Raw genomic sequence first — 19,370 nt, 5'->3', positions numbered from 1 at the left:
TGACATTCACCTCAGCTAATAGCATAACAATTTACAATAATTCCAAAGAAGATACGGAGCAAGTTTCTAGAAAGGACAGAAAATGATTAAAATAGTAATAAAATTTGGTTGGAGGGAGAAAAGATAAAAGCAACACAATTTTCATTCCATTTCTTTTTATACACAATTTTAAAGCAATAGAATGTTAAGTATAACATATGAATGAAATGAATTTTGAGAAATACTTACAAGGGTGAAGAAATGCCTTTAAGAATAGAATGTATGAACAACTTCCCTCTATACTTTCTAGATGAGACTATTAAATATTTTTAATAATAAAAATATAGTAATACCCAAAAGCACCTAAAACGTCTTATATTTATCATAAATTTATGTTCCATACAGGCAATTTCACTTTTTTTCTTTTTTATATTCTGTCATCTACTTACCCGATAGTACTTAAAAATACTCTTTTGCATTTTATTGCTCACAATACTTATCTGTTTATGTTTTGGTTTTCTGTTCATTTTCACAATCTCCCTTACAGCATAAATACATTGATTTGCTTATAAAACATAATCCAAATTGCATTTTGTAGCATTTACCCAGGTGCACAAATGAACCGGCAAAACTGTAGGAAAACACTTAACCAAATATGATGAGACTAAAAAGATCTACTGTTTTGCCACTCTGTTTTCTGCTGATTTTAGGAATAGTGTAAAACCATTAACAAACACAACACACACATCCTCGGGGTGTCCTATAAACACTATAATTAAGGCAAAACCCAGAAGACATATACCTTTTCTCTCCATTGCTGAGACCAGAAGGCAGCTGAAGGTAGAGGTAGAGTTTCTCTAGGTCTGTAAACTTCTCAACTTCTTGCTGATTGCAAAGGATTAAAAAGAAAGATAATTTTAAGAACACTGGTTTCTCCCTCAATAAAACTTACTCCCTAAAAAATACTGACTGTCTAAATTTATACGCCATGGAATGGACAACCTGCCAAAGAAAACAAAATTTAGGCTTTTTTCTCATCAGTAAAATAATATAGTTGTTTGATAAATTTATTGCAAATAAAATGTTAGTTAACAAGCAAAAATGGTCCTTTCCTATTAATTCTTATCTTCTAGGTATAAATAAAACCATAGATCAATGCTTAGACAGAAGTTTCTCATTTTTCACGACCTTTAAAGAAGGGGACTGTACAGTACCATAGGAAAGGTACGAGACTAGGAGTCAAGAGAATATTACTTAGTCTTAACCTAACCATTTAACTGGCTATGAGGCTTTGGTGCTCTGGCAAATTTTCCTTGTAATTGTTAAGATGGATAACATGATTTCTAGGATCCTTTTCTAATGCTCAAAAACCTAGAACATGTGACTGACAATGCTATTATCACCTGTGGATGGAACTGAAGTTTAAAAAACTGAAGTACAACCAATCAACACTCTTTCTACACTATGCAGATATAATTATTATTTAACTTGCAACAGTGGCTACTATTTGGAGAACCTACTTGCAACATTCTCTATTGCTATTTTTCTGCACTTATGTCATTTCGTCTATAAATGCACCCTTAAAAATAATTTCTGCTGGTTGCAGGTTCCAGATTAAGATGGCGATGACAACCGAGGAAGATCCTGAACTCACTTCCTCCCACAGACATACTGAGTCTACAGCTATATATGGAACAATTTCCTCTTAAAAAACCCTAAAGTCTGTCTGAGTGATGACTACACATCGGGTAAACAAGGAGAAAACCATATCAGAGCAAATAGGAGAGGCTGGGAGACAAACTCGCCATAAACCCCACCCCCAATACCGGTGATCCACAACTAGGAGGGAACTCAGAACCTGGAACTTCTTGCTGAGGAGCAAAGGTTCAAACCCCACGTGTGGGACTCCAACTTTTAAGACATGCACTTGAGAGAAATCGCCCAAAACATCTAATTTAAAAAACCAGTGGGGTCCCAAGACCCACAAGATAGTAGAGATCTGGGAGACACCTCTTAAAGGGCCTGTGTGCTCAGACTCACTGGCCCAGGGCCCAGCTCAGAGGAACCTCATCATGCCCAGACTTAAAGTGAAGGAGGCTCACCTGCTTATATTAAAACCTCACCCTGAGGGGGAGGCATCTAATGCAACAGACACACACACACATCTAGAAGCCTGCTGGAACACTTTCTAGGGCCAGACTGGCGGGCGCTATGTTTGCACTCTCCCTTTGCCATGCTCCAGAGCACCATTATCTCCCTGAAGAAAGTCCTTACACGTGTTTGGTGCCCTGATTTTTGTGGCTGCCACCCAAAGGATGCCTCTTGATCACCTGGCAGTGAAGGCCAGGGGAGCTTATATTCCTGGTCAGGCGGGACTCTAATAACCAGTGTCACCAAGAAAGCTCATACCCAACTGGCACCCTGATTTTTGTGACTGCTGCCAGAGGACACATCTGTATCATCTGGCTATGGTGGCAAGTGGAGCTTTTGCTCATGGGTCCAACAGGATTGTAACCAATGAATAAAAGAGTTCTTAAACAGCTATCACTCCCAGGGCAAGGCAAGAGGCAACAGACGCAGAGCTTCGTCTTTCTGTGAAGGAGGCCTTTCAGGTAATCATCATAACTGTGGCCTGAGGAGTAGGCTTCTAATTAAATGCACATCTAGGGGCCGACTGTAATCTTTTCCAGAGACCTGGGAGGGCAGGTGCTATCTTTGTACTCACCTTCTGCCATGCTCCAGAGTCCCAGTGTCTCCTGGAGGGGAGCTTTACAAGTGTCTAGTAGCAGGTTTTACAGCTGTTGCCCAGGGGATGCCCCTTGACTGCCTGGCTCTTGGGCCAGAGGGGCTTGCAGTCCTGTGTTTATTGGTAGACTAGCACCCCCAGGGCACTGCAGAGACAGCAGACTGAGGCACCCCGCCCTACCCCCCCGCCCCCACCCCGTCTTTCTGTGAAGGAGGCCACTTTGCTTGTCCTGGAGCTTCGGACTGAGGGGCAGGCTTCAGATCTGGCACACATTTAGTGGCCTATGGAGCTGCTCTAAAGGAATGTAGGCTGTGGATGCCAACATGGCACTCTCCCTCTACCTTGCTCCAGCTCACCAGCGTCTCCCAGAAAGGAGTTTATACACTCATCTGGGGCCTGATTTTTGCAACTGCTGCCCAAGGGACACTTCCAGACCACCTGGCTCTAGTGGCCAGTGGGGCATATGCTTTCAGTGCCTCAGGACTGTATATATCTGTATACTTTTAAAAGCTGCTGCCTGAGAGTCTGGCTTCAAGCAAACCTGAATCTAAGTGCTAAGATACTCCCCTTTGGGACAGTGACAGGTCTTGGCACATCTTCAACTACTAGGAGATATTAAAAAACAGATTAGGCTGCTGGGACAAGCACAGAAACTTGAGAGACAACCAAAAGCTGGGGCAGGGCTGAATAAAAAGGTCCATCTCTTACACAAGGCCACTCTTTCAAGACTAGGAGAGGTGGTTGTTTCATCTATTGTATAGAAACCAACACAGACAGCCAAGGGAAATAAAGAAACAAAGGAATATGTTCCAAATGAAAGAATAGGATAAAACTTCAGGAAAAAAAACTTTAATGAAACAGAGATAAGTAATTTATCTGATAGAGTTCAAAGTAATGATCATAAACATGCTCACTAAACAGGAGAGAAGACTGGATGAACACAATGAGAATGTCAACAAAGAGACGGAAACATAAGAAAACACCAAATCAAAGTCACAGAGTTGAAGAATACAATAACTGAACTGAAAAATACACTACAGGGGTTCAACAAGCTGGATGAGGCAGAAGAAAGGATCAGTGAACTTGAAGACAAGACAGTGGAACTCAACCAATCAGAGCAGCAAAAAGAAAAAGAATGGAAAAAAGTGAAAATACCTTCAGGGAATTATGGGACAACATCAAACGGACTAACATTTGAATCACAGGGCTCTCAGAAGGATGAGAGAGAGAGAAAGGGGCAGGAACTGTATTCGAAGAAACAATGGCTGAAATTTCTCTAACTTGGGGAAGGAAACAGACATTTAGATCCAGGAAGCCCAGAGAGTCCAAAAAAAAGATGAGTCCAAAGAGACCCATACCAAGACACATTATAAGTAAAAGGTCAAAAGTTAAAGACAAGGAGAGAATTTTAAAAGCACCAAGAGAAAAACAACTTGTTACATACAAGAGAATCCTCATAAGACTATCAGCAGATTTTTTAGCACAAACCTTACAGGCCAGAGGGAGTGGCACAACATATTCAAAGTGCTGAAAGAAAAAACTTCCAACTCTACCTGGCAAAGTTATTCAGAACTGAATGCGAGATAAAGGGTTTTCCAGAAAATCAAAAGCTAAAGGAGCTCATCACCACTAAACCTGTCTTCTAAGTAATGTTAAAGGGACTCCTTAAGCTGAAAAGAAAGGGTGCTAATTAGTAATAAAAACACATATGAAAGAATCAATCTCACTGGAAAAGTAAATAGACAGTAAAGGTAGTGGAATAATTACTTAGAAAGCTAGTATGAAGGTTAAAAGACAAAAGTAGTAGAAATAACTACAGTTACAATAATTAGTTCAGGGATACATAAGATAAAAAAGTGTAAAATGTGAAGTCAAAAATATAAAATACGGGGGGAGAGTAAAAATGTTGAACTTTAAAATGGCATCAAACTTAAGTTATTATCAACTTAAAATAAGACTGTTATAAGTTATTATATGCAAGCCTCATGGTAACCACAAAGCAAAAACCTATACTAAATACACAAAAGATATAGAGAAAGGAATATAAGTATACCACTAAAGAAAGTCACCAAATCACAAAGGAAGAGCAAGAGAAAAAGAAAGGAACAGAGAGGACTACAAAAACAGCTAGAAAACAGTTAACAAAATGGCAATAAGTACATACCTATCAATAATAACTTTAAATGTAAGTGAACTAAATTCTCCAATCAAAAGACAAAGAGTGGCTGAATGGAGGAAAAATCATGATCCATCTATATGCTGCCTACAAAGAGGTATACTTCAAGTGTAAGGACACACACAGACCAAAAATGAACAGATGGAAAAAGATATTCCATGCAAATGGAAACCAAAAGAAAGCTGGAGTAGCTATACTTATATCAGACAAGATAGACTTTAAAACAAAGACTGTAACAACAGACAAAGAAAGGTGTTACATAATGATAAAGGGGACAATCCAACAAGATATAACATTTGTAAATATTTATGCACCCATAGGAGCACCTAAATATAAAAAGCAAACATTAACAGACCTAAAGGGAGAAAGAGATAGCAACACAATAATAGTAGGAGACTTTAATACCTTACTTACATCAATGAATAGATCACTCAGACAGAAAATCAACATGAAAACATCAGCCTTAAATGATATGCTAGACCAGATGGACTTACCAAATATTTACAGAACATTCCATCTAAAACCAAGGGAATATACATTCTTCTCAAGTGCATACAGAACATTTTTGAAGATGGATCATATGTTAGGCCACAAAACAAGTCTTAATAAGTTTAAGAGGACTGACTTATATCAAGCATCTTTTCCAACCACAAAGGTATGAAACTAAAAATTAATTATCCAATAACACTGGAAAATTCACAAATATGTGGAGATTAAACAGCATGCTACTGAACAACCAATGCATCAAAGAAATAAAAAAATACCTTGAGACAAACAAAAATAGAAATGTAACATACCAAAACTTATAGGACGGAGCAAAAGCAGTTCTAAGAGGGCAGTTCCAAGTGATAAATGCTTACCTCAAGAAACAAGAAAAATCTCAAATAAACCACCTAACGTTACAACTCAAGGGACTCAAAAAAAAAGGAACAAACAAAGACCAAAGTTGGTAGAAGGAATAAAACAACAAAGATTAGAACAGAAATAAATAAAACAAAGACGAAAAGATCAACGAAATTAAGAGCTGGTTCTTTGAAATGATAAACAAAATTGAGAAACCTTTAGATGGACACGCCAAAGAAAGAAGAGAGAGGACTCAAATAACAAAATCAGAAATGAAAGAGATGTTTAAACTAAAATACAGAAATACAAGGGATCTTAAGAGACTATTAACAATTATATGCCAAAAACTGGACAACCTAGTAAAACAGATAAATTTCTAGAAACACACAACCTACCAAGACTGAATCATGATGAAATAGAAAATCCGAACAGAGTGACTACTTGTAAGGAAATTGAATCACAGTAATCAAAAACCTCCCAACAAACAAAAGTCAAGGACCAGATGGCCTCACTGGTGAATTCTATCAAATAGTCAAAGAACAATCAATACCACTCCTTGTCAAACTCTTCCAACATACAGAAGAAAGGGTATTTCTTCCAAACACATTTTACAAGGCCAGCACTATCCTGATACCAAAATCAGACAAGGCTGCCACCAAAATGAAAACTACAGGCCTATATCCCTGATGAACCCTTCCTGCAACTCTGGAATAAATCCCACTTATCATGGTATGTGATCCTTTTAATATAGTGCTAAATTTCGGTTTCCTAATATTTTGTTGAGAATTTCGTGCATCTATGTTCAACATTCGCAAATCAGTCAATGTGATATACCACACGTTAACAAAATGGATAAAAATCTCAATAGATGCAGAAAAAGCATTTGACAAAATTCAACATCCATTTGTGATAAAAACTCTCAACAAAGCAGTTATAGAGGGAAGGTAACTCAACATAATAAAAGCCATATATGACAAGCCCATAGCTAACATCATACTCAATGGTGAAAAGCTGAAAGCTTTTCCTCTAAAATCAGGAAATGACAAGGATGTCCACTCTTGCCACTTTCATTAAATGCGGTATTTGAAGTTCTAGTCAGAGCAATTAGACAAAAAAAAGAAATAAAAGGCATCCATATTGGAAAGGAAGAAGCGAAACTGTCACTAGTTGCAAATGACATAATACAATATATAGAAAACCCTAAAGATTCCACCAAAAAATGGTTAGAATTCGGGACCGGCCTGGTGGCACAGTGGTTAAGTTTGCGTGCTCTGCTTCAGAGGTCCAGGGTTCATGGGTTCAGATTCTGGGCATGGATCTGCACACTGCTCATTGGGCCATGCTGTGGTGGCATCCCACACACAAAAGAAAAAAAAATAGAGGAAGACTGGCACAGATGTTAGCTCAGGGTCAATGTTCCTCACCAAAAAAACCTCCTGTTATTCATAAATGAATTCAGTAAAGCTGCAAGATACAAAATCAATACACAAAAATCTGTTGCATTTCTTTACATTAATAATGAGTATCAGGGGCTGGCCTGACGGACTGGTTAAGTTCATTCACTCTGCTGCAGCGGCCCAGGGTTTTGTGGGTTTGGATCCTGGGTGCGGACGTGGCACTGTTCATCAGACCGTGGTGAGGTGGTGTCCCACACAGCACAACCAGAAGGACGGGGGTGGGGGGGAGGGGTAGGAGGAGGGGGAGGGGGAGGAGGAGGGCAAAAAAGATTAGCAACAGATGTTAGCTCAGGTGCCAATCTAAAAAAAAAAAGAACTTTCAGAAAGAGAAATTAACAATCCCATTTACAATTGCATCAAAAAGAAAAAAATACCTATGAATAAATTTAACCAAGGTGGTGAAAGAGTTGTCTATTGAAAACTACAAGACATTAATGACAGAAATCAAGGAAGACACAAATAAACAGAAAGATAGTCTATGTTCATGGGTTGGAAGGATTAATACTGATACAATATCTGTACTACCCAAAGCAATATACGAATTCAATGCAATCCCTCTAAAAATTCCAATGTTATTTTTCACAGAAATAAAACAAACCATCCTAAAATTTGTATGGAAGAATAAAAGACCCTGCATAGCCAAACTCATCTTGAGAAAGAAGAACAAAGCTGGAGGCATCATGCTGCCTGATTTCAAACTATATTACAAAGCTATGGTAATCAAAACACTATGGTACTGGCATAAAGACAGACTCACAGGTCAGTGGAACAGAACAGAGAGCTGGGAAACAAATCCATACATATACGGTCAATTAATTTATGACAAAATAGCCAAGAATACACACTGGAGAAAGGACAGTCTCTTCAATAAATGATGTTGGGAAAACTGAGAAGCCACATGCAAAAGAATGAAACTGGATCACTATCTTACGCCAGACACGAAAATTAACTCAAAATGGATTAATGCATGAATATAAGACCTGAAACCATAAAACTCTTAGAAGAAAACATAGGTGGTAAGCTCCCTGACATAGGTTTTGGAGATGATTCTTTGAATCTGAAACCAAAAGCAAAAGCAACAAAAGCAAAAATAAACAAATGGGACTAAATCAAATTAAAAAGCTTCTGCACAGCACAGGAAACCATCAACAAAATGAAAAGGCAACTTACTGAATGGGAGAAAATAACTGAAAATCATATATTTGATAAGCAGCTAACATCCAAAATATATAAGGAACTCATACAACTCAACCCCCCAAAACCACACAATCCGATTAAAAAATGGGCAGGGAATCTGAATAGACATTTTCCCAAAGAAGACATACAGATGGCCAACAAATACATGAAAAGATGCTCAACATCCCTAATCATCAGGGAAATGCAAATCAAAAACTATAATGAAATATTACCTCACACCTGATAGAATGGTTATTATCAAAAAGAAAAGAACAAGTGTTGGTGAGGATGTGGAGAAAAGTGAACCCTTGTGCCCTGCTGATGGGAATGTAAATTGGTACAATCATTATGGAACACAGTATGGAGGTTCCCTGAAAAATTAAAAATAGAACTAGTATATGATCTAGCAATTCCACTTTTGGGTATTTATCTGAAGAAAATGGAAACACTAATTCGAAAAGATACCTGCAGTCCTATGTTCACTGCAGTATTATTTACAATAGCCAAGATATGGAAACAATCTAAGTGTCCATGTATGGATGAATGGATTAAAAAAAATAACAATGGAGTATTATTCAGCCATAAAAAAATAAAAAAAAGAATGAAATCTTGCCAGTGCAACAACATGGGTGGATCTCGAGGGCATTATGATAAATAAAATAAGACAAATTAAGACAAATACCATATGATCTCATTTATATGTGGAATCTAAAAAAACAGAAACAAAACAAGCTCATAGATACACAGAACAGATTGGCGCTTGCAAGAGGTGGGGCTCTGGGGCTGGGAGTAATGGGTGAACTGCTTCTTGTTTTTTATTTCAGTTTAAATAAACTGAATAAAAATTTAAGAACAAATGTTAATGTCATAAGACACAAAGCAGCAGAGCAATTTCCAGATTAAAGGAGGCTGAAGAGGCATGCCAACTAAATGCAATGCTCAACCTTAATTGAATCATGGAAGGAAAAATTTTGCTCTAAAGCACATTAATGGGACAACTGACAAAATTGGAAATATAGACTGTGGATAATTAGATAATAACATTGTATCAGTACTAAAATTTGCTGATTCTGATATCTATACTGTGGGTTGTTATCTAAGAAAATGGTCTTAGGAGGTACAACTGAAATATTTGGGGGGTAAAGAGAAAAATACAAGCAATTTAATTTTCAACTAAATGAGGAAAATAAAATAAAATAATTTCTGCTATGCAGAGATATATAGTGTTCTTTCCAGTTGAGTTTGCCATAGAATAGCTTTAAATGTGCCACAAATCCTATTAGAATAAAAATATCAGAGTAAAATTTTGGTAGCCTTATTCAAGTAAAACTCCACTGCAGTTAAAAATGCAGGCAGATTACTGGCATTCCTGATGGCAGAATTTCTTCTTATATAATAAAGCACAGCTTAAACATAGATCCAATTTTTTAAAAAAGCTTAAAATGACATAATTTAGCCTATTCTTATTATCACCAGAATTCATCAACAAACGTTTAATCTTAAAATTCATCCAGAGAATGATTTAATCTATCAATTACATGCAAATAACTCCCCAATCCACATTTTTTTCATTCCACTGTCTATGTGGGTATTTTCCAATTAGCTCTCGCTCTAACGCCTAATAGATCTACCAGTAATATCCAAATAACCCTCCTCTCAAAGAAAAAACAACAATAACAAAACACACAGACATTTCCTTTCTCAATTGTTACTTGACACCTTCTTTTCTCCAGTTTCCCAGTGTTCAGTTTTGTTCTGCTTAATTTTGTTCCTCTTGGTGCATTCCACTTTAATCCTTTATTTAGCCCTCTTAACTCTTCCCCACATATTCTCCCAGTCTCTTTATTTTCCCTGCCACCATATTATTCTGGGTCTTTACCTGTCTTTCTTTTAACAATAAAGGAGAATTCATTTACTCATTTATTTGTTCAGTACTTCTATTTTCCGCCATGTTCCACACATGATTTACAGTAACCATGGATTTACACTGTGTATTACAACCTATACAAAGACTGGAAATACAGAGATGAACAACACAACAATAGTCCTTGCCTTTAAGGAACTTATAATAATTCCTAATTCCTAAATTACTAAAATGTCTAATTAGCAAGTTTCCCTGCCTCCAACCTCTCCCCATTTTAATCTGTCTTAAATAAAGTAAATATAGTTCCTAAAACACTTTCTGTTGAATATTATTAACATCACCCACTTAATCCCAACAGTGTCTATCGTATTAAATCCAAAGTAGGTTATGTAACCAAAACCCCCATAAGCATCATCATGGACAAAGTCTGAGAAAATGCAATATAAAACATGATTTTTGATGGCTAAGAATTAAAAAAAAACTTCATACTGTTGGAGAAACCTTGGACGGTACATAGTTTTCAAACTTTACATATACTAGAGACAAGAAACTCCAGAACAGAGAGGAAATTCCAGAAGGAATTCAGGAGATAGTCCAAATTAGGATAAAGTGCCAAAGAGATGATTTAAAGATGACGCCAAAGGAATAATTTTGAAAAAGATAAAACTTACCATCCTGTTTTATGTTTTGCCTTTCAAACAATGAAAATTTACTACTGTTAATTACCATTTCATTTGTTATGTGGGACTTAACACACAAAAGAAAAAATGTGGAGAGATTACTAAAACTGGTGATGTCAAAATTCTCTGGAGCAAATGGGAACAAAATGACTCAAGAATGTGGTGACGGCATTCTAGTCCAGCAAGGCTGAGTTCATGAAGATTTCCGGTTTGGGATATATAGTGTCATTTATGGCTAATAATTGGCTTTCAAAACAATAATCAGTGGTGTAGGACAAGAATTTAACCTGGGTTGATTATCACAGCAAGAGCATCAGGTGGCACATATGGTTAAACATCAGATTATTTGACATGCTTAAAGATTAAAATGTCAAGAATAAAGGTTTTTTGTTCCATGTTGAGATTCATTGGTTGTCAAAAAGAAATATGTTTGGCTGGATCTATGAAAGGAAGGACAAAATTGCTCTATTTTTAGAGAACTAGAAAAAAGATCAACTGCACAAACTTTTACAAACTATAATCTTTAAATTCAGCAATAAAAAGGAATAAACTACTGATAACATCTACAACACACACCAACCTTGAGAACACTATGCTGAGTGAAAGAAGCCAGACACAAAAGGCCACATACTGTGTGATTCCATTTCTAAGAAATATCCAGAATAGGCAAATCCTAGAAATAGAGACAGAAAGACTAGTGGTTGCAAGGGGCTGGGGGAGGAGAGTATGAGGCTGCCTACAGGGTTTCCTTTTGGAGTGATGAAATGTTTTGGAAGCACAAAGAGGTGGTGGTTCCACAACACTGAATATACTAAATATCACTAATGGTAAATTTTATGTTACATGCATTTTACAACAATAAAAAACGTCAATTTTGAATAGAGCTTGGCTCATTTGGCAGACATATCTGAATACTGGACCTGAAACTTTAAATGACAAACATTAATATCCCTATTCACTAGACTTAAAAAGTCTTCATTTTCTTGAGTTGAAGAGTTAGGTTCTCAAAGCAAAGTTATTGAAAATGGTTTCAAGTCTAGGGGGAACCTCAAATATTACACAGTCTATTGAATGAACTAAGGTGACAATTTCCTGCTATTGTTGTTGAAGATCTTGCCTGAAAGCTTATGAGGACCTCTCTCATACATTTCAATCTTTGTAAGAAGATATCCAAAAGGAATCTTTGAACTAAAGTTTGATTTAAATGTCACAGGCATTCCAGGAATCTGCTTTGGAGAATTTTTGGTAAAATCTGTGTTGACTCCCAATTAGGTGAGGAGACCTTGTGTGTCACCATCCCACTTTTGTAAGCATGTATTTACGAAACTGGTTTTTCTGAACCTTTGGCTATGAAAACAAAGCAGTGCTACAGACCTAATGTTGCAAATGACCTAGATGGTGCTTTGATCTTTCACATCTTGGACAGAAAACCTTGTGGCAAATAAGGATTCAACATTCACTTTGATATCACGTGATCCAGGGGAGATAAAGGTGTAATTCAAGATATGCAAAATCAAGTTACCTTTGGAGGTTCAAGATGGAGTTCCCTGTTCGAATCCTACAACTCAATCACTTTTCCTTCTGAAACTTTGGTTGGTAAAGAATATTTACACAAGGAACTAACAGCGTGGAGCTATCTAAATCCTTCTATGAGGTGCAAGTAAAACAGTGAAGAGAACATGGGACAGAGACAGAGCTCATCAAATATTCCATGTGCTCACCTATACTTCTCAGCCTCCTTTGCAGTTAGATTAGGCCCAAGAACTGAGCACAAGTTATGTATTTCATTTCTCAGCTGACATAGCTAAGAATCAATGTATGACCTTTATCCAAAGGGAAACCCTTTGTGACACCTTGGAGGCCATCTGTGTTACTGGTGAGACCACAACATGGCAGTGCCTGTCAATGTGGGTTCCTGAGGAACTATGTGGAACAGGGGACACTAATGATTTGTGCTGTACATATAGAGTCATACACTGCATAATGACGTTTTGGTCAATGACAAACTGCATATATGACAGTGGTCCCATAAGATTAGTATCATATAGCCTAGGTGTGTAGTAGGCTTATACCATCTAGGTTTGTGTAAGTACACTCTATGATGCTCGCACAACGACAAAATTGTCTATCAACACGTTTCTTAGAACATATACCTGTCATTAAGTGATGCATGACCGTAAGGTGAATGAAAATAAATTTTTGTGGTTAGGTCAATATTTCAGGTGTACTTTGTTATGGTAGCATAGCCTTGCCCATTCTGATTAATAGAGAAAGTCAGACTTTTCCTTCCAGCACTTCTGAGAGAACTAAGACCCCTTTTATATATGCAGATAAAAAGGTGGGGAGAGGAAAAGGGATCCTCTGTAGTTAGAAAAGCTTCCATTCACTCATTTTTAGAATAGTATTTAACTTATTTTGAAATTTCAAATTACATTAACCAAGAATATAAGATATTTACTTATGTTTCTCAAAATAGAGTATGGGCTAAAAAAAGGTTGAGAAGCACCAGTTTAGAATACACAGCCATGCTCTCTTCCACTTAACTTCTACTTAAAAAAAAAAACAAAACCTCATCAAAAATTCAACTCTAATAAGTTTTTTACATGTGATCCTATAATATGTCTGTCTGTTCCTCTACTTTGAGCCACAATTACTTAAGAATTTACACTCAATTAATTTGCATTTATTGATTGTTTGAAAAAATGTTTTTCAGTGTCTGGTTATATATTCCCCCCTCAACTAGACTGAAAATCCTGGTTTGTCGAAACTCAATCATCCTTTGAGGCAGAATCCTGAAAGATACGACAGAGTTAGATGGGAATCCTTTTAATACTTTAATAGCTCATTAAATTTTTTAAAATTTAAAATTATAAAGCATTTCAAATAAAGTATAGAAAATAGGGACACATGTATCACTATCTATATTAAAAAGATACTAACTTTTTGGTATATTTGCTTTGGAATTCTTTGACTTTTAAACAGTTTGTACAATAGTGTTGTATGGATTAAAACCAGTTTATCCATTTCTCTAGATAGATACTATAAAATTTCATTATTTCATTATCGCTTCTATGAAAATCCTTATTTGTGAATATTGGGTACTTGTGTGAGAGTTTTTTCCTATGGTATGTACCTAAAAGTAGGAGTACTTGGTCACAAAGATGCATATCTTCAACTTTACTAAGTATTTTGAAATTGCTCCCGGCAACTGTTATGCCAATTTATATTCCTAACAGCAATGCTACAATTTCACCACATCTTTGTTAAAACTTATGATTTAAATTTTAGCTAATTTATGGGTCAGAAAAATAACCTTGTTTTAATTTACCTTTTCTGATTGATGATGAGACTGAGAATGTTTTCATAATATTTATTATTTAAGTTTAATACAACGGCTATCAAATTTTAGTATGCATCAGAATCACCTGGAAAGCTTGTTAAAGACTGCAAGATCCACGTTCTGATTCAGTAGGTCTGGAATGGGGGCCTGAGAATCTGGATTCCTAAGAAGTTCCCAGTGATGAGGATACTGCTAGTGAGAGGATGATATCTTGAAGAAACATAGCTCAAGCAACCGCTCATTTAAAAATGGGGATATTTATCATGTAGCCTGTATGCTAATCCTCTACTAGTTATAAGTGCTGCTAATATCTTCTCCTAGTTGTAGCTTGTCTTTTCATTTTGTTATTGAAGTCTTCTGATGCAGAGAAGATTTTCATTTCCAGGCAGTCACATATATCAATCTTTTCATTTATAATATGTGCCTTTTGTGTCTTGTTTTGAAATTCTTCCCTATCCCAATGTCCTACGTTTTCTTTTTAAAGTTTTTTTTTTCTCATTTAAGTCTTTAGGTCTTTAATTGCCCTAGAATTTATTTTTCTATGAGATATAAAGTAGGGACCTAATTAAAAATTTTCCACAAGGTTAGCTACTTGTCCAAGTATGATTTATTGAATGATTTACCAATTCCTTTCTAATTTTTCATGTCACATCTATTATGTGATTCTTCTTTATTAAAGGTTAAAAAAATTTCATTTTTACTTTCAGTATTTAAAAACATCTTTCTCTAGGAGGTGCAGGAGGAGTGATGTCAGCACCATGGCAGAGTGAGCCCTTCACTTTGACTCTCCCTGCTAAGACATAATGCAAAGGACATTCATAAACCAAAAGAGAACATTCACACAACACAACAGATGTCTGAGAGAACCACGCAGTCATGCATCTGAAGGTTGAGGTTCTGGACTCCCAAGGAGGAAATGGAAGGAGGTAAGGGGATTGCCTCTCCCTCCTCCAACAGCAGTGACCCAGGTCACGGGACTGCACATGCCTCTGAGAAAAGAGGGGGAAGGGGCAGCTCTCCATGGGAACACCTTCGCTCTCCAAATTCCCTCACAGCACGTGGAAAAGCCCCACACAGAAGTGGTTGGGCTATTGCAGAGCTGTTTTCATCAAGCCAGCATACCAGGAGAGTAGACAGTAAGGGCTATCCAGTGAAAATGTCCTCTAGATAAAATGGAGAAATAAAAACTTTCCTAGATAAACAAAAGCTCAGGGAGTTCATCGCCACAAGACACCTCCTACAAGGAATGATCAAGCAGGCCCTCATACCTGAAAAAAACAGAAAGGGTTTACAAAGCCTTGAGCAAGGAGATAAATAGGCAGACAAAAATCAGAAAACTGCTGCTCTCTATCAGAACAGCTTAGCAAACAATTATAACATTAAAGATAAAGGGAAGGAAAAAATAAAAAATACCACAAACTCACAACCCAAGATGGAATAAGATGTGACAAAAACAACTTAGAAGAGGAAGGTAAAAAGGATGGAATTGGCTTAGACAAAGGACACAACAGGCTATCAGAAAATGGACTATCTCATCAACAAGATTTTGTACACAACCCTCATGGTAACCACTAAACAAATAAGCAGAACAGATACACAAATGATAAATAAAGAGAAAACCACCATAGAAAACTACCAAACTGAACTGGTAGTCTGAAATACACAGGACGAGAAACAAGGAAAACACAGAACTGGAAAACAAGTGATAAAAATGGCAGCATTAAGCCCTCATATGTCAATAATCACTGTAAATGTAAATGGATTGGATCCCCCAATCAAAAGACAAAGAGGGGCAGGATGGATTAAAAAAGAAGACCCAACAATATGCTGCCTCCAGGAAACACTTCTCAGCTCTAAAGATGAACACAGGCTCAGAGTGAAAGGATGGAAGATGATACTCCAAGCTAACAGGAAACAAAAGAAAGAAGGTGTCGCCATCCATATATCAGAGAAAGTAGACTTCAAGATAAAACAGGCAACAAGAGACAAAGAGGAGCAGTATATAATGATAAAAGGGACACTTCACCAAGAAGGCATAACACTTATAAATATATACGCACCCAACACAGGAGCACCAAAGTACATAAAGCAAGCATTAACGAAACTAAAAGGAGATAGTCACAACAACACAATAATAGCAGGGAACCTTAACATCCCACTTACATCAACAGATAGATCATCCAGACAGAAAGTCAACAAGGAAACAGTAGATTTAAATGAAATACTAGACCAGATGGACTTAACAGATATCTACAGAACACTCCATTCAAAAACAGTAGAATACACATTCTTCTCAAGTGCACATGGAACATTCTCAAGGACAGACCATATGTTGGGAAACAAGGCAAGCCTCAACAAACTTAAGAAGACTGAAATCATATCAAGTATCTTTTCTGACCATAATGCTATGAAACTAGAAATCAAACACAAGAAAAAAGCTGGGAAAATGACAACAAATATGTGGATATGTAACAACATGCTACTGAACAACCAATGGATCAATGAAGAAATTAAAAGAGAAATAAAAAATATCTGGGGACAAATGAAAACGAAAATAACCATACCAACTCATATGGGATGCAGCAAAAGTGGTCCTAAGACGGAACTTCATAGCAATACAGGCCCACCTTAACAAACAAGAAAATTTTCAAATAAGCAATCTTAAACTACACCTAACAGAACTAGAAAAAGAAGAACAAAGCCCAAAGTCATCAGAAGGACGGAAATAATAAAATTAGAGCAGAAGTAAATGAAATGGAAATGAAAAAAACAGTAAAAAGGATCAGTGAAACAAAGAGCTGGTTCTTTGAGAAGATAAACAAAATTGACAAACCCTTAGACTCAATAAGAAAAAAAGAGAGAAGGCTCAAATAAATAAAATTAAAAATAAAAGAAGAGAAATCACAACAGACACCACAGAAATACAAAGGATTATAAGAAAATACTATGAAGAACTATATGCCAACAAATTGGACAATCGAGAAGAAAAGGATAAATTCTTAGACTCACACAACCTCCCAAAACTGAATCAAAAAGAAATAGAGAATCTGGATAGACCAATGACAAGTAAAGAGATTGAAACAGTAATCAAAAACCTCCCCAAAATAAAAGTCCAGGACCAGATGGCTTCTCAAGAGAATTCTACCAAACATTAAAGAAGATTTAATACTTATCCTTTTCAAACTACCCCAAAAAGCTGAAGAAGATGGAACATTTCCTAACACATTTTACATAGCCAAAATCACCCTGATCCCAAAGCCAGAAAAGGACAACACAAAAAAGGAAAATTATAGGCCAATATCGCTGATGAACATAGATGCAAAAATCCTCAAAAAAATATTGGCAAACCGAATACAACAATACATTGAAAGATCATATACCATGATCAAGTGGGATCTATACCAGGAATGCAGGGATGGTACAATGTCTACAAATCAATGTGATACACCACATTAACACCATGAGGAATAAAAACCACATGATGATCTCAATAGATGCAGACAATGCAATTGACAAGATCCAACACCCATTTATGATAAAACTCTCAATAAAATGAGTATAAAAAGAAAGTATTCAACATAATAAAGGCCATTTATGACAAACTCACAGTCAACATCATACTTATTGGGGGAAAACTGAAAGCCATCCTTCTGAGAATAGGAAGAAGACAAAGTGCCCCGTCTTGCCACTCTATTCAACATAGTACTGGAGGTTTTGACCACAGCAATCAGGCAAGAAAAAGGAATAAAATGTATCCAAATTGGAAAGGAAGATGGGAAACTCTTGCTGCTTGCAGATGGCATGATTTCACATATAAAAAACCCAAAAGAATCCATCAGAAAACTATTAGAAATAATCAACAACTACAGCAACGCTGTACGCTACAAAATCAACTTACAAAAATCCACTGCCTTTCTATACTCTAATAACTAACTAACAGAAAGAGAAGTCAAGAATACAATCCAATTTACAACTGGAACAAAAAGAATATAGTAAATACGAATAAATTTAACCAAGGAGGTAAAAGACCTATACAATGAAAACTATGAGACGTTTTTGAAAGAAACTAATGATGACATAAGGAAATGGAAAGATATTCCATGAACATGGATTGGAGGAATAAATAGAGTTAAAAATGTCCATACTACCTAAAGCCATCTACAGATTCAATGCAATCCCAATAAGAATGCCAATGATATTCTTCACGGAAATTGAACAAAGAATTCTAAAATTCATATGTGGCAACAAAGATCCCGGAGAGCTAAAGCAATCCTGAGAAAAAAGAACAAAGCTGGAGGCATCACAATCCTTGACTTCAAATTATACTACAAAGATAGAGTAATCAAAACAGCATGGTGCTGGTACAAAAACAGACACACAGATCAATGGAACAGAATTGAAAGCCCAGAAATAAAATCACACATCTGCAGAAAGCTAATCTCCGACAAAGGAGCTAAGAACATTAAATGGAGAAAGGAAAGTCTCTTCAATAAATGGTATTGACGAAACTGGACAGACACATGCAAAAGAATGAAAGTAGATCATCATCTTTCGCCATATACAAAAATTAACTCAAAATGGATCAAAGACTTGAAGGTTAAGACCTGAAACCATAAAATTCCTCGAAGAAAATAGAGGCAGTACACTCTTTGAAATTGGTCTTGGAAGGATCTTTTTGAATACCATGTCTACTTGGACAAGGGAAACTAAACAAGTGGAACTTCATCAGACTAAAGAGCTTCTGCAAGGCAAAGGGAACCAAGAACAAAACAAAAAGACGACCCACCAACTGGGAGAAAATACCTGCGAAATAAGCCATACAGAGAAAGACAAACACCACAGGATTTCACTCATACGTGGAAGATAAACTAACACATGGACAAAGAGAACAGTTTAGTGATTACCAGAGGGGAAGCGAGTTGGGGAGTGGGCATAAAAGGTAAAGGGGCACGTTTATATTGTGACCGACAAATAATAACGTAAAACTGAAATTTTAAAATGTTATAAACTATTATGACCTCAATAAATTTAAAAAAATAAAAATAAAGAAAATAAAAACCTGACCACCACCACCACCAAGAAAATCTTTGTCTGAGAAAGATTAGAATT

General features: G+C 36.5%; 1 protein-coding gene across 4 annotated transcripts in view; it reads right to left on the bottom strand.

Annotated features, from left to right (window-relative positions):
* Positions 1 to 19,370, bottom strand: part of RFX7 (regulatory factor X7) — a 129,441-nt gene that overhangs the window by 40,246 nt on the left and 69,825 nt on the right. For all 4 annotated transcript variants that reach the window (XM_001500738.7, XM_005603031.4, XM_005603029.4 and 1 more), the window contains exon 4: positions 782 to 864. In XM_001500738.7, coding sequence (XP_001500788.1) covers positions 782 to 864 — 83 coding nt within the window. The remainder of the gene's footprint in view (positions 1 to 781; positions 865 to 19,370) is intronic.

The sequence above is a fragment of the Equus caballus genome, chromosome 1 (assembly GCF_041296265.1).
Source record: "Equus caballus isolate H_3958 breed thoroughbred chromosome 1, TB-T2T, whole genome shotgun sequence".
NCBI lineage: Eukaryota > Metazoa > Chordata > Mammalia > Perissodactyla > Equidae > Equus > Equus caballus.
This window is presented reverse-complemented; position numbering and strand designations above follow the sequence as displayed.